Source organism: Delphinapterus leucas, chromosome 1, assembly GCF_059928025.1.
Source record: "Delphinapterus leucas isolate spDelLeu-1000000601 "Yukka" chromosome 1, BTC_Dleu_Yukka2, whole genome shotgun sequence".
Classification (NCBI taxonomy): Eukaryota; Metazoa; Chordata; class Mammalia; order Artiodactyla; family Monodontidae; genus Delphinapterus; species Delphinapterus leucas.
Window position 1 is genome coordinate 188,373,005 of NC_143129.1, and position 20,173 is coordinate 188,393,177.

The 20,173-nt window shown below is 62.8% G+C and overlaps 1 protein-coding gene across 5 annotated transcripts in view; it reads right to left on the reverse strand.

The window, feature by feature from the left end:
* The window catches only part of TP73 (tumor protein p73), a 67,518-nt gene that overhangs the window by 33,181 nt on the left and 14,164 nt on the right, over window positions 1-20,173 (reverse strand). For 4 of the 5 annotated variants that reach the window (XM_089901895.1, XM_089901893.1, XM_089901896.1 and 1 more), the window contains 2 exons: window positions 11,917-12,005; window positions 11,394-11,514 (listed from right to left, as the gene is read on the reverse strand). In XM_089901895.1, coding sequence (XP_089758021.1) covers window positions 11,394-11,514; window positions 11,917-11,975 — 180 coding nt within the window. In that variant the 5' untranslated portion in view covers window positions 11,976-12,005. Of the gene's footprint in view, window positions 1-11,393; window positions 11,515-11,916; window positions 12,006-18,176; window positions 18,285-20,173 lie in introns of those variants that run through there. The other variant, XM_089901894.1, reaches the window with a different exon arrangement.

The following is a 20,173-nucleotide window of genomic DNA, read 5'->3' on the forward strand; positions in this document are numbered from 1 at the left end:
GGACAGCAGAGAAGCAGCGAACCAGGCTTCAGAACAGGCTGACGGCAAAGGAAGAAGACAAAAGCAACCCAGCGGGGGGCGGCCGGGCCAGGGGGGCTCCTCCAGGAAGATGCCACCGCCTGCCCAGGCACTGGGGAGGTCTAGACCCAGATGTCTGAGAGGGCCAGAGAGCCGCGGGGCCGAGGGCGGGACATTGCTCAGAGTAGCAGAACCCTCCCTCCGGGAGCCCACGGGGGACTGAACGCAGGAGGGACCCTCTAGCTCCGAGTCGAGTGGGAGCTGCACGGGGCCAGCACGATCCAGGTCAGGCTGACAGGCCCTAAAGAGCAGGATGCTGGGCGCCGCAGGAGGGGCCCAGGAACAGCTCCCAGGTGCTGGCCAAGTGAAAGAAGGAAGGAAGGTGGATTTTCCGCCAGCTGAGAAGGGACAGTCACCCATGGGGGGCGGAGGGGGATGTATTACGTGGAAGTGGGGATGCCAGAGGTCTGGCGCTGCGGGGATAGACCTAGAACCTGGCGAAGGGGCAGGAGGCCGGGCCAGCGAGCCCGGCTGATGGGGCGACCCCTCTGTCCCCCTGAATCAGGCTCCGGCATCTCCTTCCAGAAAGGTCAGTCCCTCCCCGAGCCCCGAGAGCCTTGCACCCTCTCAGCGCACAGTAGGGAGAGGCTGCTGCTCCGTCTCCAGCCCAGGGCCTCCCTGCTCCCAGCTCAGCTCTGTCCTCTCCCAGCCACGGAACGGGACTGCCAGGTCCCCAGAGGCCCGTCCTTTTTCTGTCCTTGTCGCCTCCCACCTCCCAGCATCGTGCTGCCCCTCCCCCCGCTTCCCAGGCCGCCCCTCTCGTCTGCTTGGTGGCGTCTCTCCCTGTGCTCGGCTCCGACCCTCTCCCTGCGTGGGGCCCCACCCCGCCCTGACTGTGAACCCTACCTGTGCCAGACTCCCCAGTGGTCACCTCCACCCACACCCTCCAGCACGCAGGACTCCTGCCCCGAAGTGTCCAAGCCGCTGCTCCAGCCAATGCGGCCCCGGCTCCGCACCGCCCTCCCATCAGCGAGGCTCCAGAACCCTGGGCGTTGTCCTCGGTCCTCTCCTGCCCTTATTCCAGAGATCAAACAGCCTCCCTCTCACCCGATCACTTCCCACCACCTCCCGTGATGCCTCCATTCCACTGGGCGGCCCTTGTTGGGCTCGACCTGCTTTGCCCGCACCGCACATCCCCTCCCTCCCTCCCTCCCTCCCTTGGCTTCAGGAACTCCACGCTCTACTTCCGTCCCACCTCCAACGGTCCTCCGTCTGCTGCTTGCGTCTCACACACGGCACAGTCAACACAGAACGCTTACTTTTCACCCCAAATCCCACTTCTTCAGTTTCCCAGCTGAATAAGTGATCACTCCCTTCACCCAGTCACCTGGGTCCAAACCCCCAGCCCATCAGCAGATCCTGTCCGTCTGGAACCCCAGGGCTCTCAGCCCCTCCCCTGCTCCCACCCGGTCCAAGGTGCCTACATCCCTCTCCATCCCAGGCCTCCAGCCGGCTCCCAGCCTTGCCCTGCCCTCCTGTGGTCTGCTCTCAGCGCTGCAGCCCAGGCAGCTTCCAGAACTCAGGAGGGATCACGCCCTCCTCCTGTGTGCCCTCATAGGCAGTAGCAGGCACTCAGCAAATATTTCTTAAAGCACTGATTGACTTTTCCCTCCTGGGGTCCTCCTGTCCAAGGCTGCCCCTCCTATAGGAGCTGTCCCGTCCGTAGCGACAGGTGGGACCCTGCTCCAGGTTGCACGGGAGACCCAAGCGCTGTGCCCTCCCGTGCTACCCCAGCTCAGGGCACACACCTACGAGGCCCACCGTGGGCCTGGCCGATGGGACGGTGGCATGGGGCCAGGCCCAGTCACCCGAGACCAAGCCTTCGATGACCCTGCGGCCCAGACGGACCTGGGCCCGTCAACAGAGGCAGGCATGGGGGAGCCAGTGCTGTCCAGCACAGCCCTTCTCATCTCCTGCAAGTCTAAACTGATACACAGTGAAACAGGAGCCTGGGAGGCGGCTGGGTGGGGTCCCTGGATGCCCACCCAAAAGAGGAGTGGACGGGGAAAGTTGGAGAGTCTGGGTGCTCTCCACGCTCATCCCATCTGAGAAGGGGCCCATGGGGCGTGCCCCTGGCTCCCTTCTGCCCTGTGAGCTGCTGGTCTGTGCAGGTGGGAGAAGATGCTTGTAGCAGCAGCAAGCCCACCCTGGCACCAGCTGAAGGACCCCAGTCAGTGGGCCACGGCAGGGGGTTGTCCAGCCCTGACCGGGAAGCTGTGGGCCGTTGGCACAGCACGGGCTACGGGCAGCAGCATCAGAACCGGGGCTCAGAGTGGTGGGTCCCGGGGAGCTTCCCTGGTGGTCCAGCGGTTAAGACTCTGTGCTCCCCGTGCAGGGGGCCCGGGTTCGATCCCTGGTCAAGGAACTAGATTCCGCATGCCGCAACTAAAGGTCCCGGTGCAGCCAAATAAATAAATAGATATTTTTTTAAAAAAAGAGGTGGGGCTTCCCTGGTGGCGCAGGGGTTGAGAGTCCACCTGCCGATGCAGGGGACACGGGTTCATGCCCCGGTCCGGGAAGATCCCACATGCCGCGGAGCGGCTGGGCCCGTGAGCCATGGCCGCTGAGCCTGCGCGTCCGGAGCCTGTGCTCCGCAGCGGGAGGGGCCACAACAGTGAGAGGCCCGCGTACCGCAAAAAAAAAAAAAAAAAAAAAGAGGTAAAGAAAAAAAAGAAAGGTGGGTCCCACAGGAGACCCAGGCAGGGGCCCCGACAGCATCCTGCAGCTCCATGCCTCCTTCCCTGCCCAGTGGGCTCGCAATAACCACAAAGGCGACCGCATGCCTCAAGTTCAACCCTTTTTGTTCACACCACTTCCCCTCTGCATGCAGTGGTAAGATCACAAATACTCTCCCTCTGGGACGGAAACGGAGACACTTTCACAAATCCGTATGACCCAGCCCAGCCCAGCCCACCTGGCCCAGAAGGGGCTCCAGCAGCCTCTACCTACCATCAGAGCTGCTCTAGGCATTTGTTGACCAAACGAATGAACAGGCCACAGTCATCCTGGGTCTACAGGAAGCCAGGTGATGATGGGGTTGGCCATTGCTGGTCCCCAGGGCGGGGCGGCGGCGGCAGCAGGGTGGACGCCAGCAGCCCCCTGCTGCCGACAGCTCCTGCAGGAAGGCGATGCTCCAAGGCCCAGAGCCGGGGGGCCCGTGCCTCCCATCACTGACCCCTCCCCCTCCCTGAAAGGCAATGAGCTGCAGCCTCGGCTGACTTACACTGAGACACCCATTTCGTTCGAGAGAAAAGATTATACCAGAGTCCTGCATGTCCGCGGGGCTTCTCAGCTGGCCGGGCAGGGACACTGGTCTCCAGGTCCCCGGGCCTCTGGCTCTGCCTTGGGTTCCGTGTATGACTACAGACCCCCAGGCGGCAGGGAGACAGTCCCTCCCGGCTCACACACCATCTTCATGGAGAGGCTGGGGGTACAAGGCTGCTCCCCGGGGAGCCCCTGGCCACTGTATGAGCCCAGTGACAGGTGTTAGTGGGTAAATGAATCAGTAACGGAATAAGTGACAGAAGGGAGCCAGGAGGACTCTAGCTGTGGCCTGCCCGGGGCTGTACCCTTTTCCAGGGCTGGGTTTCAGATAAAAACCTCATGCCGTGGGTGGGAGAGGCCATGAAGCTTCCAGATGTGAGTGAACGGAGCCAGTGCCTGGGTCAGCCCGTGTAGACGGGCCGTACACCCCTCACCCCTCCTGGGTCCCCCACACGGCATCACTCTTCCCATGGCCTTGCCTGGGGACACCCACCTGCAGGCACCAAGACATGCACCTGTTCCAACACACAATGCAAACAACAGCACACACACCCACTGTCACCCACACGCTCAGATACACGCACACAAACACACCTTTGGGCACGCACAGGGCCAAGGGACCGCAGCTCTTTGTGGCTCTGCGCTCATGGCTCCTGTCCTCCACCCGCCGAGCTTGGGGACACCTGGACTCTGTCCAACTGTCCATCCCAACCCTCTGCCCGCTGCTGGGTCTCCCACAGGGCAGGTGGTACCCATGGCCCCCATGCCATCCACCTCCCTGGCAGGAAGAAGGCCCGGTGGGGAGCAGCTGAGCCCCAGCTCAACCTGCTCAACTAGCAGCCTGGCGACCGCTGGCCCCAGGGACTGGGCACACCTGGAAAAGAGCCTCCCTTCCTTCCCTTCCTTCCTCCCTTCCTTCCCTCTGCCCGGCCCACTGCCATCGTGAGGGGCAACAGGACACCTCGAAGCCAGCTTTCTGTGAGCCCCTGACCTGCAGCTTGGCCGGCAGGAAACACTCCTGCCCCCGCAGCCAAATGAGCGGCTTCCCAGGTGAGGATGCTCTTGTCCTGGGAGCAGGTGGTGGCAGCCCAACAGCCAGCCAGAGCCCAAGGAGCAAAGACATCCTCCAGGGTACACTGAGCTCCTGCAGCCGGGGGCAGGGCCGGGCAGGTGGGGTGGCCCGCCCTGAGCCTCGGACAGCCCAAAGCCAGGGAGTGAGGGAAACCCGCACGTCTCTAGGGAGGGCCACCAGCTGACCAGACTCCCACCCACCCTCCTCCCCCTGGCTGTTGGTCCTGCCCAGCCAGTGGGCACTGGTCCCCAGAGCTTCTCCAGGATGGGCAGGCACCTGCCTCCGCCCCTGGGGCCAGCCCCAGCCCATCGGCACCTCCTGCCTGCCTCTGCTCACCCTGGATGGCGGCATCCCCTCCGGCCCCAGGTGCCGAGCAGGGCGACAGACAAGAGAATGCCCCGTGCATCCTCCACCACGGCGAAAGCCCCACCAAGGCCCCCTGAGAAGGATGCACGAAGCGCACCTACCGAGGCGAAGTGCTGCACGGGGTCACTGACGTACAGCATGGTGGGCGCACGGGGGTCTGCACACGCCGGGGAGCTGGCGTGCTGCGGGGCGAGGCATGGGGATGGGCGGCCGGGGAGCCGGGGGCAGGGGTGCGGGCGCCCGGCAGGGTGGACCCAGGCAGAGAGGCTCCGTGGCTAGGCGGGCAGAAGCACAGGACGCTCCAGAACATGTGGGCTGGCCATGGGCACTTTGGCCCTCTCCATCTGCCTTGGTCCTGTCAACTAGCTGCATCTAACAACAAAACGGGCGGCCCACCCCTTTATTCCTCATGACTATTCATCAAAGTCCAGGGCAGGCCTCAGCTTGCCCGCTGCTGGGTCGGACCGCACCAAGGCGGCTGCGCAGGGAGGGGGTGGCCGCGGGGCCATGGGCCGCCTCTGCAGTGAGGCTGCGCCTGGCTCCTTCTGAGATGCTGCCTACGGGAGGCCCTGGGGGCCACAGGCCTCCACCCCAGAGCATCAGGGGGCCAGCCCGGGCCCTCAAGAGCTCGGGAGGCAAAGCCAGGCCACCCCGCAGGGAACAGATGGTGCTTCCGGCCCTGCGCCCAGGGTGGAGCGAATCTCACTCCTGCCTAGGGAATATGGTGGCCCTCCAGGGCTGCCCCAAAGGGCTGAGCAGAGACGAGACACACTCAGGGAGGCTTGCTGCCTGCGGAAACCCACAGGGAGCCTGGCAACGGAGTGAGCATCTGGGTGTGGCCCAACGCAGCCCAGAGCCCGCACCCCAGACGCTGCCCGGCCTGCCGCTGGCCGTGTCCCCACTGCTGCCGAGCCCCCGGAGTGAGAGGGAGGTGGTCCAGAAGGAGGACCGCTGGAGCCCCACCCATCGCAGTGCATGGACGGCACTGACCTCAGCACTGCCAGGGGCTCAGAGATGGGGGCCCGCCTCCCCGGCGGCCTCGCGGTGCTCACAGCCACTCCCTTTCTGGAGGACCAACCACTGTAACTTAACCGTCTTTGACACAAAGTTGGCACAGGGGCTGGGATCATCCCTGGGAGATCAACCGGGCCCAGATCACGTGAAAGTGGATGTGAAGTTTCCAAGCCCCCAGAGTCCAGCTGCTTCCATCCCCCAAGGAGAGCTTAAAAACTCACAAGGTGCTGAGAAGACGGCATGTAGACCCCGTCTCTCTCCCGGCCTGTCCTCGGCACATCCCGGGGAGCTGGGAGCAGTGGGGTTACACAGAGGGAGGCCAGCCCGAGGAGCCCGTGACGCGTCCAGCCCCCCAGCTCCTCTGGCTGAGGGAAAGGGGGGTCCCAGGCAGGGGACGTGCAGCCAGGCGCTGCCCCCAAAAGGCTGGGCCGGGAGCCCCCGGCTCAGGCTCTGGGTGCCTTGGCGGCTGCAGCCAAAAACACAACTCAGCACACGCGGCCTGAACCCCCGTGACTGCGTGTGGCCATCGCTGTCGCTCCCAATGCACAGGTGTCCCTCACTCACAATGAGACATCAGGGTTTGGGGGGCAGACCGATGCTCAGGAAGGGGGTCTGCAGCGGGGCCCAGGCTGCAAGTTCTGGCCAGAGGCAGCGGCCGAGAGCCTTCCTAACAGGATGCCCGCAGGCGGGAAGGCCGGCGCGGGGTGGGGGATGGGGGTGAGGCGGGGAGACTGTCGGTCAGTGAGATTCCTGTGGGTGTTGCCAGGGCTTCTCCCAAGAGGGCCGGGGGGCTTGGCAGGTGGCTGGCTGGAGGGACACACAGGTAGGTAGGAGAGGAGGGGGAGGGCCTGGGCTCAAGCACAGGGCGTTGCGCAACATTGGGCAAAATTCGAGTTGATCGAAAGGGACGCTATCTGGGTGGGCCTGACCTAATCAGGGCGACCTCCTCCTGATGGCCTCAGGAGCAAACCGCCAGGCTGTGGAGGGCCCGCGTGGCGGGGTGCGGCGGGCGGCCTCTAGAAGCCGAGAACAGCGGCCCTGGGCCAGTGACCAGCGAGAACCTGAAACTGAGCTCTGCCAACAACCAGGGCCTGGAAGAGGTCCCGGCCTCAGACAAGATGGCAGAGTCCTCACTGATACTTTGGGTACAGCCTGGTGAGACCCTGAGCAGGGGGCCCAGTGGGATGCAGGGAGGGGGCAGGCATGGGCAGCCAGGGTGGCAGGAGGCGCTCAGACTCCGGAAGGATGGGGGAGGGGAGACAGGGAAGGGATGGTCAGGGAGGAGAGCCCGCCAGCCTCAACCTCAACCAGCCCCATCCTCAACCAAGCTCCCCTTTCCTCCATCTCAACCTTTCGTGCATCGTCACAGCTGGCCAGAGCCCTGCCCCCTTCCGTTTTTTTGGAGGCTTTCGGGATCCCAGTGCCCCCGTCAGGGATCGAACCCAGGCCCCTCGGCGTTGAAAGCACCAAGTCCTATCCACTGGACCGGCAAGGAAGTCCCCCTGCCCCCGTTTTGTCCTGAGGGACACTGAGAATCAGAAAGCCTGGATGGCCCAAAGCCCAGGCCCAGACCCAGCACGGGGTGCATACGGCCGCTGCCTGCTCGGGACCCCATGAGCGCTCACCATGGGGGGCTTCATCCTGTCCATGCTCCTTTCAGACTGTGAGGGCCTCCAGGGCCAGGGGAGACCCTACAAGGTTCCCCTTGTCATGGCACCCGCCGGGGGCCCAGGAGTCACCTCCCACCTCGTGTCCTCTGGGCAGCCCTCATTTCGAGCCCACAGGAGGCCAGGTGTTCCCCCCTCTCCTCTTGCAGGAGGTGGGGCCCTATTTTATAGGTGCTTGTCATGGGTGAGCCGCCGGGGGTCTACAGGGACAGCTAGAACTGGAGGCCACCACACAGGGCAGGAGCTCCACCGAAGGGCCCCAAGGTGGGCCTGGGGCGCCGGGTTCTTCCCTGGCACAGCGGGCTCTGGGGCTGGAAGCAGCTGCTCCCGGGCCCTCCCTGGCTCCACTGTTCTGGGTTCCAGGGGGAACAGCTCTCTTAAACTCAGCCCTTGTCCCTGGTCTCAGCGTCACGTCTAGTGTTTGTCATGTGTTCCTACATGTCAGGCACCATCAGTCTTCCTCGCAACCTTGGCTTAGATCCTCACTGGCCCATTCTACAGACAAGAAAACTGAGGCCCAGAGGGTCAAATAACTCTCCAAGCAAAGAAGAGGCAGGGGTGGGATCTGACCTCCGAGCCCCCGACGCCCTTTGCACCATCTCGGCCCTGTGGTGCAGTGGACCCTGGCTGCAACGACCTCAGGGAGCTCAGCGTCCCCACCAAGAATCTGTGCTCTGGGACTCCTCCAAGGCCGAGGGGCCAAGTGCTCCCATAGGGGTCCTTCTCCTTCTCCTTTAACTGCCCGACTCGGCTTCCTCAGCTGCCCAGCATGGGAGGAGGGTGGTCCGAGGCCCCGCAGGGCTGGCGGAGCCTCTGCTGGGACCCCATACAGCCCGTCACCCCAGGTCCCCAAGTGAGGGCACCGAGGCTCAGAGACATGGGGACTCGAACCCGGGACAGACTGGCTCCTCGGGCGAGGCCCCTCCCACTCTGCCTGTTCCCACCGGCCACTGAAGCAGCGGTTAAGGGCGTCCCGGGGGTCCGCCACGGCCTGTTTCCTGACAGGGCCAGGGGTGTTGCTCAGGAACCTGCAGGTCCGGCAGGAAGTAATCTGCTTGGTCACCAAGGCAACCGAGCAGGGTGGAGACCCAAGGCCCCCAGACCACAGTGTGTGCCACGCCCAAGGACTAGTGTCCCCCGATGCGAGGACTGTGCCTGCCTTGGCCTCAGCCTTTTCCTGGATGAGCCCCACAACCCGGCGAGGGGGGGTGGCCCCAGAGCCTGGGGCTGGGGTACGGGCACCCTTCATCTCAGAGGACAGCGGCCAGACGGAGCGGCATGGGGGCCCGTGTGTGTATGTGTGTGTGTGCACGAGTGCGGGCACGCGTTTACATGGGCCTGAATCATGACTACAGGGCGGGTGGCGACTGAGAACTTTTGACTCTGCAGCTCCTGCTTTCTTGATATGGAGCCTGGCCTGGGGAGCACTTGACCTGTTACCAGCCTGGAGGAGGGGCTACCCCCCTCCCCGCTGAGCCCCAGGCTTTCCCTGACGAGGGACCTGCTGGTGGGTGGGGATGGAGCCACGGGGGTGGGGGTGAGGCACTCAGGAGTCCCCACCCACACCCCAGCATCACCAGGTCGCCCTCAGCAGCACAGCATCTGCCGGGGCTGTTTTCTGGCCAGAAGGTCAGGTCTTCTCCGCCTCCAGTCTGGACTTTAAGACAACACAACCCAGTTCAACTCTGCGGGGCTTCCTGCCTGCACCCTGGACTCCGTGGGCCCCTGCTCCAGGGGGTTGCGGACTCTCAACCACTGCGCCACCAGGGAAGCCCTGACAATTTGCTTTTTGATTGTAAAGTAAGTGCCTGACATTAGGCTTTGGATGGGTGAGGCACCGGCTTCAAAGACATGCACCTCGAAAGCCATACAACTATAGGTCAAGAGCCCAGCTGCCTCATCCCTGAAGGCTCCCGTTCAGAAAGTCCTGGGTGACCAGATAATGGACCTTGGAGTGACCCCACTTCTCCCTTTCACGGTTTAATTCCACTGTTATGTTTTAAATTCACCAGTAACGAATCAACCCCCCAAACCCTAGGCACCCCATCCTCAGCCCCAGTAAAGACAGAGCCCTGGGTCTCCTCTCTCTCTCTCTTTCTCTCCCCCGCCACCCCCCCCCACCGCAGTGCAGGTAGTAGGACGCAGGTGAACACCCCAGGCATCCTAGCCCAGAGCATCACTATTGACAGGTTGAGATCCACCCAAGACAGTGGCGCCAGGACACTGATGTCCAGGAGGGGCAACTGGGACCGTGAGAGGTCAGGACCCTTGGCCCCTGGGGAGATGTTGGCAGACAGGAAATGGTCCAAAGGGACAGGGCGGCACTACATGGCCCCGCCCAGGTCCAGCGTCTGCCTCGGTTTCCTCACCTGTAAAATGGGACTATAACATGCAGATGTTTCTGCTCTGATGGTGTCCTGAGCAGAGGCAGGAGGCCTGGGCTGGGCAGGCAGATTCCTCAGGTCCACCCTGAGGGGCTCCTCAGAAGCAAGGATGTCACAGGGAGCTCACTGCCCCCCAGACCCCCACCTGACCCAGTTGCGACTGCCCGAGCAGGTGCCTTCTCCTCGCCCCATGTGGGCCAGCGGGCCCTGGGCCAGCCCAGCATCCGAGACAGACACTGACGTAGGACGTAGGGACCCTTCCTCATCCCCCACCCCCTTGACCCTGGCTCATTCCCACGACCGGAGCCCCCATGGTCTCCACTGTTCACCAGATGCCTTGGACAGGTGTGTGTTGGGGTGAGGGCTCCGATGTGGAAGGGGGCTTTAGGGAGAGGGGCCCAGACTCTGAGCCCCCCCTGCCTCCAGAGTTCCCAGCTCTGTCTCCCTCCTGCACCCTGGCCCTGGCCTGGTGTGGTGCCCCAAGGCCACTGTGCTGGGCTGTGGGGGCCAGCGGCCATCCAGTGAGCCACCATCCAGGGAGCCCCCATGTGGGGAGCTGCAAGCGGCAGACCCAGGTGCTTCCCTCACGCACTTAGCCAAGGTCCCACAACAAGTCCCCGTCTGAGGGAGCTGCACAGCAAGGCTGTGGGCAGGACGGAGCAGCCCCGGGTCCGGCAGAGGCTGTCCCAAGGAGGTGACCACAGGGGGCGCTGGGGACGGCAGGCGTCGCTGGGCCTCCCCGGGGCCAGGGGTCCTTATACACCCTCTTGTGTCCCTCCTGCCCCCCACCTCCTGGCCCACCAGTGCCTGGCAGTGGGCGGCCAGGGAGAGAGACAGGAGTGTGGCCACCACCCGGTTATCAAAATCCTCCTCCAGCGTGGCAGGGCCTGAGACACCGCAGGGCTGGCGGCTGTCAGGGCCTCAGGTGTCCCTGCATCCCCCATCCAGCCTCCCTCCTCTGGAAACAGCAGCTCAAGCTTCCTTCGGGGTGCTCTTCCCCGTAAGTCAGTGCCTGTGGTGGGCAGAGCCCACACCACTCCACTCCATCCTGATGCTGTTTCAGGGGACCCAGGCCATCAGAGGCACAGGGATGGCTCAGTGATAGGCATTCAGAGGTAGGCCTGCTGGACTCTGGGAAAGAGGGGTCCTTCCCCACAGGGAGGGGGATGATGATGGAGCCTTTACCATGAGAGGAGACGCTGCCTAAGAACAAAGCCACCACGGGGGAAGCAGAGCAAGAGACAGAGAGGCAGCTGTTTGAACACCTGGATCCAGCCATGCCTGAATTCACTCATACACCTAGATCCAGCCATGCCTGAAAGGCTTCCTACACCTGGATCCAGCCATGCCTGAAGGCCTTCGTACACCTGGAGCGACAGTTACATGAGCTGATACATCTTCCACTTTGCCATCTGAAATGTGCTGACAAACACAGAGAGGAAGCCGTACACCTGAGAGCCTGTTTCCTGGTTCTGCAGGCTCCCAGGACAGGACAGTCCACATTTACTGCCCCTACCCCGAGTCCTCCGCAGAGGGCAGCCCACTCACCATGACAGAAGTGGTCATGCCCTGCAGGTGGAAGACATCCATGCTGGCCTCCGCACCACCCACCACCTCATCATTCCCCTGGCCCGACTGGGGAAGGTCAAAGTAGGTGCTGTCCGGCTCCCTAAACAGAGGAGGGAAACAGAACAGGGAGCACAGCCATCAGCCCAGATGGCCCAGGCCTGGGGCTCAGGGCCAGCCCACAGCTCCCGGGTGGCCTCCCTCTCCCACCTCCACGGATTCCTTCAGTCCCTTGTCTCCTCCGCTCCTTCCCTGACCCTCAGCCCCTGCGGCCTCCGGCCCCCTTACCCTACCAGCCTCTCCAGGGCTGGTGTGAGTGCCAGGCTGGAGTGGCCACACACAGGCTTTGTCCCCTGGACCCAACCCCTCTGGAGGGCTGGTCAGAGGAAGAAGCCCAGACATTGGACCCTGCGTCCCCAGGAGAAAGCCCAAGGCAGCAGCTCCCTGTCCAGCCCCCGAGTCCATCGCAGCCCCCGAGTCCAGCGGGCTCAGAGGAGGTACTCACAGAGAGCTCCAGAGGTGCTGGAACGTGGCCCCCTCGTCGGTGGCGGTAGACTGCGACATCTTCCCACTCCCGGCCGAGGGCAGCTTGCTCTGCCAGGAGGAAAGGACAAGAGTGTGGGTTGGGAGGGCATCCTCGGGCGCAGGTGGCAGGCGGGGCCGACAATGACCACTCGAGGACTCCCTGGCGTGCGAACCAGGCGCACGCCCTTCACCCAGCCCCTCCCTTCATCCTGCCCTTTCTGGAGGCGGGAACCGAGGTCTGGGGGTGGGCAGCCTGGCTTCAGACCCGGCTGGGGGCCTGGGCAGCAGGAGCTTCTCAAAGCCGCCACCCGTGAAATGGGGGTGACAGCAGCATCCCCTCATGGGGCTGCTGCAGGGCCCCTTGGGAGCACGAATTTCAAGTCTCTACTAGATAAGTCAGAAAGAGAAAGACAAATACCATATGAAATCACTTACATGTGGACTCTAAAAAAAAAATGACACAAATGAACTTATATACGAAACCAAAACAAACTCACGTAGAGAACGGACTTGTGGTTGCCAAGGGGGAGGGGGCTGGGGGAGGGATGGAGTGGGAGTTTAGAGTTAGCAGCTACAAACTAGTATGTATAGAACAGGTGAACAACAAGGTCCTACTGTAGAGCACAGGGAATTATATTCAATATCCTGTGATAAACTGTAATGGAAAAGAGGATGAAAAAGAAGGCGTATATGCGTATAACTGAGTCACTCTGCTGCACAGCAGAAATGAACACTACTTTGCAGATCAACTCTACTTCAATAAAAAATAAATTAAAAGTAAAAACAAAACAAAAAAATAAAGTCTCTGCTGTGCCTGGGCCATAATTACACTGGAACACGCGTGGTCATTATTATTATGAACTGCATCTCTAGGTTTGGCCTGGGGGCTGGCTCAAGCCAGGTTTGGGGGCTCCCGAGGCCCCAGCAGCTGGCGACAGCTTAGATCCCGGGTGCCCCCTGGGAAGGGCATGTGCAGGGCCCACCGGAGGCTGGAGCCGAGGCCCTGGTACGAGCCTGGCTGTGCCCGATTGCTGCAGGCTGGGCGGCCTTTCACCTCTGATGTGGGATCCTTGCGTACGGCCTGGACACAAAAGCAGTGTCAACCCCACGAGGCAGCCGCCAAGGCCGAGGCCGAGAAGCTTCTCTGTCACTGGAGGGGGTCACTGCACGAGTGGCCCCCCTTCAAGGAGATGCCCAGGGCTTGGGGCGCCCTGACTCAGTGCCTGCTGGCCTTTGTCCCCACTGTCACCCCTCCTGAGGGCCTCCATGCCCACCCGAAACAGCCACCCAGGAGGAGGTGGCGGTGACCACACCGGGCACATCTTGAACCCTTATCCTACGGTAGGGGGGAGGGGCAGGGAAACCAGAGCCCACCCTGCCCACTGCCCCCACCCAGGCCAAGGTGATGTCTCCCCTGGGCCAGCCTCCAGGCTCTTGGCAAGGGGCCACAGGAATCAGCTTGGCCACCGCCTGGCAGGGCCCAAGCGGGCAGGCCCGGACCTGCCCACGGCCGTCGGGGGAGGGAGGGTGCGGCCTGCAACCTGTCACTTTGTCTGTCCCCAGGCGGTGGGCCCTGAGAGAGGCCGGTGGCCTGCTCCCGGGGCTGCCACGTGCCAGGCCACCGTCCCTGGAGCAGCGGCACGAGCTGGGAGGGGCCGGGCAGGGCCGAGCGAGGATGGCCGGGACAAAGAGCTTGGAAAGTGCTGGCCACAAACCAACTCTCCAGCAGGCTCGGAGACCACTCCACCCACTCTCAGGAGACCAGGGCTCAGAGAGGTTATGTGACATGCCGAGGTCACACAGCATAGCTGTAAGTGCAGGGACAACCAACTGGTTTTCTCAGAATTGGAAATTAACGTAGTCATGCCTCCTCCCCCCTTCACCCTCAGCACACAATCCACAGGATTTTAACAAGGGGCTGGTCAGCGCTCACTTGCATGCCTCCTGTGCTGGGGAGATCACTCCTATCCTGGGCTGAGCTATCCAAAACCCAGCAGGGCTGAGTAAGGCGTGGAGCTGGCCATGTGGTAACGCAGAACAGGGTGGACTTGGTAGGAAGCAGAACATGCCGGCCGGAGCAGGTCACTGCGCCGAAGCTGGGCAGAAACACACCCTCACCCACTCTCCATGGCTGGTCCTTTTTGGATGAGCAGAGATTAGTCAGAGTGGCCTCTTGGTGTGGGCAGGGTGTACCAACACGAGGCTCAACTGGCCCAGGCCATTTGGTCCCACCCCCTTCATTTTGCTAATGGACCATCTAAGCCCAGAGACAGACAACGCCTTGACTAACATCACACAGCAAGTGGACGGCAAGATCCTGTCCCTGGTCACGGCAGCACCATTCACAACAGTGGAAAGGTGGAAACGGCCCAAAGGTGCATCAACGGATGAACAAATAAACAAATCCTGGTCGGTCCACACGCTGGAATATTACTCCATCATAAAAAGGAATGATCACTCACACCGGCTACGTCACTATGAACCTCAGAACATCATGCTGAGTGAAAGAGGCCACGTGCTATACGAGTCCATTTACGAGACGTCCGGAACAGGTGAGTCCACAGAGGCAAAAGGCAGACTGGCGGTTGCAGGGGCTGGGGGCGGGGCATGGGGGGAGACTGCTGGAGTAAGACAGGGGCGATGGTTGCACAATGCCGTGAATGAGCTAAACGCCACTGGAGGGTTTGCTGTAAAGGGGTTAGCTTTATGTTGTGTGAATTTCACCTCAATAAAGCTGCATGGAAGTTAAAGACAGTTTCTCCAAAAGCCCAGCCCCAGTTCTCAGCAGCCCCTGCTGCCCAACATCTGGGGAGGCAAGTCAGCACTGGGAATCTCCCCAAGGCCCCCTCCCTTCCCTGGCTCCCACGCCTCCCTCCCCACAGAACAGCCGGGAGGGGGGACAGAGGCCCCCACTCTGGGGGACACATCCAGCATTTTCACCCCACCCCCTGCTTCACCCCAAGCTGCCGGGGTCAGAGGCGCCTGCACCACACAGGCCGGCTCTGGCTCGGTGACAGACCTGCAGGTGCCCGGCCCTCTGGGGAAGCGGTGGGCGGGGGGGCGTCCTACACCCACCCCACCAGCCCTTACCACCAGGACTGAAGACAGAGACTGCTCAGCCTTACTGATGCCAGGGGTGGTCCCGGGTCACCAAACTCCACTGCTCTGCCCTCAGTACACCCTCAGACCCAGGACTCTGTGTCTGCTTTTAGCCAACACCCCGGGGACTCACAGTGACTCTAGGACAGACCTCCCCCCCGCCGCGGGGTGGGGAGAGCATCACACAGGTTCACCTCACCCACTGAGGGGCCCCTTTGGCTGTGTCCACCCGAGGACGGCACCAGCCTCTGACGGTGACTCCCACACAGGTTCTCCATCGGCAAAACGGGTCCAGAAACCTGCCCTGCCCAGAGGGCCTGGGGGACTTGACCCAGGAAGCCATGCAGCGCCCATACCTCCAACTTCCCTGGAAAACTCTGCAGAGCAGGCTGCATTGGGCTATGCGTGACAGAGCCGCAGACCTGGTCCCTGCAGGCGCCAGGGAGCACCCGCCTGGGCCAGAGCTGGGCGTAAGGAAGCAGCACAACCGATGTCCGGCCTCAGGCTGCCCCCTGCAACTGGAACCTCCCCCAGAGCTCCATGGGCCCAGCCCTCTCTCCCCTAGGGCAGGGACAGTATATTCCCTTTACCCACTAGCAGCATTTCGGCCAAGGTGGCCAAGGTTTGCAGAGGTGAGAAAAAGAAAGCAATTCTAAAATCACTTCCTGCAAATTAAAGCCAGTTTCCCCGACATGCACTTCAAATTTGGAAATGTGCTCACAGTGGAAACCGCTTTTGCAAACAACGCGAATCATTTAAAAAATTGCGTGTATGAGGGGAGAGGCTGACTTCCGATGGCACCTCTTCAGGCGGCATTAATGATGCCACGAAGCGCACATGCACGGTGGACAGCTTTGCTTTTCCATGAAGTTGCTCTGGGAAAAAAAAAATGCATCCTGTTGCACCGAGAGGGGTCCAGTCCTGGTCAGGGCCGGTCTCCAAGGGAGACGTGGGTGTGAGAAGGTGGGGTACGGTGCTGGTCGGGGCTGGACTCAAGGAATCCCTGAGTCCCAGCCCACAGGGAACTGCCGAGTCAGAGGCAGCCTGAGAAGGGCAACGTGTGGCCCCTTCTCACAGCAGCTGGGCCGGGGCTCAGGCACCTCCGACCTGCCCCAGCTCCCCGTGGGCTGGGGCCACCAAAACCAGTTCACCTCAAGGAATTTCCAGCAAAAATTTTTGACCCTGGAGAGGCGGGGCAGGGGCTGTGTGGCCCACACACTCAACTCAAGCTGGAGTGGAGACACAGCCCCACACCCCACTGACTTTGGGTGGCTCGGGGATGCCCCGAGGTCTCTGAGAGCCCCCCAGGGAGGGGATGCAGTCCCACATCCTGCAGTGCACCACGGCAGAGAAGGTTCCAGCCCAGAGGTCCGGTGCCGCCGGGGAGAAGCGGGCCAGCTGCTGCCAGGGCCCCAGGCCCTCACACTGCCCTGTCGGGCAGGAACCGCCACCCCGGGGCAGGCGCTCAGAGGCCCAAGCTACCGAGGGTCCCGGCTGGGACTCGAGCCGCAGCCCAGACAGCTGGAGACCTTGCCCCACAAGCGAGCGCAGACCTTCTGCCCCAGGCTGGTGGGAGCTGGAGGCCCCAGGGGGCAGCAGCTGTTCCTTGGCCGGCTCTGCTCGACCCTCTGACCTCGTCCTCCACAAATCCCGGCGAGAGCTACAGCCTGCCGTGGGCTCCTGGCCCTGTTCCCACAGGCCCCCTTCTGCCCCCGGCCCTGTCCCCACGCACCCCAGCCAGGGCGGCCTCCACGCTCAGCTTTGGTCCACCGTCCACTCCCCACCCCATCCTTGTCCTGCCAGGCCAGGCTTCCTCCAGGAAGCCACTGTCCTCCCCGACTCCAGGTCAGGATGCCCCTTATCCTGCCCCTGCCATCACCTGGCAGGTGGCAGAGCACAGACAGCCCTTCAGCTATGTGGCCCCCACGGGGCCTCATTGGTTGGGCAGGATTTTGAGGCCTCTGGTTTCCCTGTCCCCTGGGCCCACCCCTGCCCAGGGCCCCAAAACCAGCTTCCGTAAACTGGGGTCCTTGTGACCCTCCCAGAAGGGACACCCCATCCATAGAGGGGGGCCCCCACCCACCTGCAAGAGCCCTGGTCCAGAGTGTGGACGCTTGGCCTGCGTGCAGAGGACAGCTTGGGGCACACGCCCCTCCTCCACGGCCATCTGGATGCCAGCTTTGGGGGAGGGCGTGCGGCCCCATTCAGTTTAGTGGGGAAAGACCCAAAGAACTCCACTCTGCCACCCACCCCGAAACAATCCATCTTGATGGTCCTCAGTCACATGCTGGTTATTCCGGTGGGTCCGTCCCCGGTTATTTCAGTAAACAATGGCGGATTGAAATCTAAGGGGCAGATAAACCTACACCATCTCAGGAGGGACCCTTCCCATACCCTGTGGCCTTGTCTTGAGGCGACAGCAGAACGTCCCAGCGTCCAGAAGTCCCCCTACCTGGGCAGAGGGGTCAGGCGGCCATCACACAGGGTCACAGGAGGCCCTGCTGTGACATGGCGCTGTTCCCGGGCGGCGGCCCAGCCGAATTCCAGCAGGACACCCGGTGCCCAGCCTCCTGGGCCCTTGGAGCTGAGGGGCCTCTGTGACCTCAGCCAACCCCGGGAACGGGAGGCCCTCGCCCGGTGGGGCCGGGGCAGGAGTCCCCCCTGGAACGGTGGCCAGGAGCGTGTCACCCTCAGGGAGCAAAGGGCAGTGGCATCTTCACCTGCCCCTCCCGCCCGCGCCCGGCCACGTGGCCACGGAAGCCTTCGCAGCCTCTGTCCTCGCTGGCCCTGCAGGGGCTGGGGTGGGGTTAGGACAGGACCCTCGGCCAGGGCGGCACCTGGGCCTCCTGCGGAGAGACTGGGCCTGCGGGGCCTGGGAGGAGGGCATGGCCGAGGCCAACGTCACCCCGGGGGGGGGCTCCCTGCTCCCCCTCTGCCCGCTCAGGGGAAGCCCCGCACTGATGGTGAGAGACAAATTTAGCCTCCCCACCCTGGGGCAGGGTGCGCTTGTGAAATACGAAAACAGCTGGAGGTGCCCGATTAAGCCGCCCTCTCTCCCTCCTGGGCTGGGGCCCGTGGGGAGGCGGGGGACGCAGAGCCTGGGAGTGGCCCCAGGAATCCCCCAGCCCTGCTGCCTCTTACCTCGGTCCCGGTCCCGCAGCCAGGCCAGGGGCAGGGATGGCCTCCCTCCGGCACCTGGGCCCGGCCTGGAGCAGTGGGGTTGCCCGGCAGTTTGTTTGAATCTGACGGTTGGTCTAGCACCCACGTGAGGCAGGGAGCTGGGTGGCGGCCCTCTAACCACGTGGGCCTCACGTACTTCTGGAAGGAAATGGCTGACCAAATCCCCCAGGGCTTCCAGGCTCCGGGGTCACCCAGGCCTTTGCTGGGAGGGGCTCTCGGCCGAGCTAAGGGTTGGGGACCCAGTGGCACATGCCCCCACCCCCCCACGCCCTACTACTGCCACGCCCAGCTTCCTGGTGGAGGAACTCACGCGGCCAAACCAAACAAAGAAACGCTGGAGCACGGCTGAGCCGCACCATGTCCCAGCAGGGCAGTGCACCGTGCAGCTCATTTCACTGACCGACGTGGAGACGTGCACAGAGAGGTTAGGTCACCCACCCAAGGGCACACAGCTGGTCAGAGCAGGGAGTCCAACCCGCCAGCTAGCTCCAACGTCCTTGTTCTTGACCTTGCCCTCCACCTGGCCTCTCTAGGAGGTGAGCAAAGGAGGCCCAGCCCCTCTCCGGCCTGCGTTCTCACCACACCCCGCTGGGAAGTCCCCGTCCACCCCTGCTTCTTCACCCACACAGTGAGGCCCCACCCACATCCGGTCCCCGCCCCCCCATCCTCTGCTGACCTGCCCATGGCTTTCCTCCCATCCCGGCCTCCACCCCCAACAAGCGCAGGTCAGACCTGGACACAGGGTTCCTGTCCCTTGGTTTTCTGCTCTGCAGCTCCGCCCTGCCTGCCACACTCCCGGCCACCCCCCCTCCCCCTCCACCCACATAGCCCACCTCTGCACCTCTGCCACTCTACTCTGTAGCTGTGTGACCCCTGGACCGGTGTCTTGCCCATTCTGAGCCTGTTTCCTGTGATGTGTGGAAAAAGCCAAGGCACTCAGCAGGGTGCTGATACAGGCACAGACTAGGAGCTCGAGAGACGGGAGTGAGTTGCAGTTGACCAGTGGTTACTGAGGCTCAGGGTAGCAGCGGAGGAAGAAGAATAAACCTGCCCTGGTCCCGGGGCAGCAGAGGGCAGAGGCCAGGTCTGTCCCTGGTTCAGTTGCAGGGACCTCCCCATCAGTGGTCTGTCTAAGACCGAGGCACCTGCAGAAGGATGAGTGGGACCCAGCACTCCATGGCAGCAGAAACCCAGGGGTAAGAGACAACCCACCCGCTAGAGGCAAAATAATGGATTCCTACTGGGGCCGGTAGCTGGCACAGTGCCCCTGAGCTTGGAGATGCCGCGATCCCACCTGCGTCACCATGTGGGGAGGCTTCCACGGCAGCACCCAGCCACCTGTTGGGGGGGCCTGACTGGAGGAGTGAGAGCAGAAGTGAGGGTGTCGGTGAGGGAGGTTCAGACCAGCATGGGGCACAGGAAGGGGACCCAGGAGGTGGGCAGCTGCAGGGCTGGCAGCCTCATGAGGCTGGAGAGGAAGAGACGCTTGACGGTAGAGCAGGTGTCTGAGCTTTCAGCCATGGCGCGTTCCAAGTGAGAGCCAAGGGTGGCCAGGATTGGACAGAGGAGTGGCTGGGCACATCCTGGACTTCTCCGTCTCACTGCCCACCTCCAACCCCGACTCCACAGGGATCTAGAATCCGGCACTCCCACCCACAAGGCCACCCTAGTCCCAGATCCCCTCAGCCCCCCACCCCCACCCCCGTAAGTGCAGCAGCCTCTCAGCCAGGCTCCCCGCTTCTGCTTCAGCGGATGGACCAACAGTGGCCAGATGTAGGTGAGGTCATACGCCCCACCCCTGTACCCCCCCACCCGGTGGAAGAAGTCAACTACGCGATGACAGACTGTAGGTATGACATAAGGTGTCATAACTCTGAGAACCGGCCTCAGGGAACTCCCTGGCGGTCCAGTGGTTAAGACTCCGCGATTCCACTGCAGGGGGCACAGGTTCGATCCCT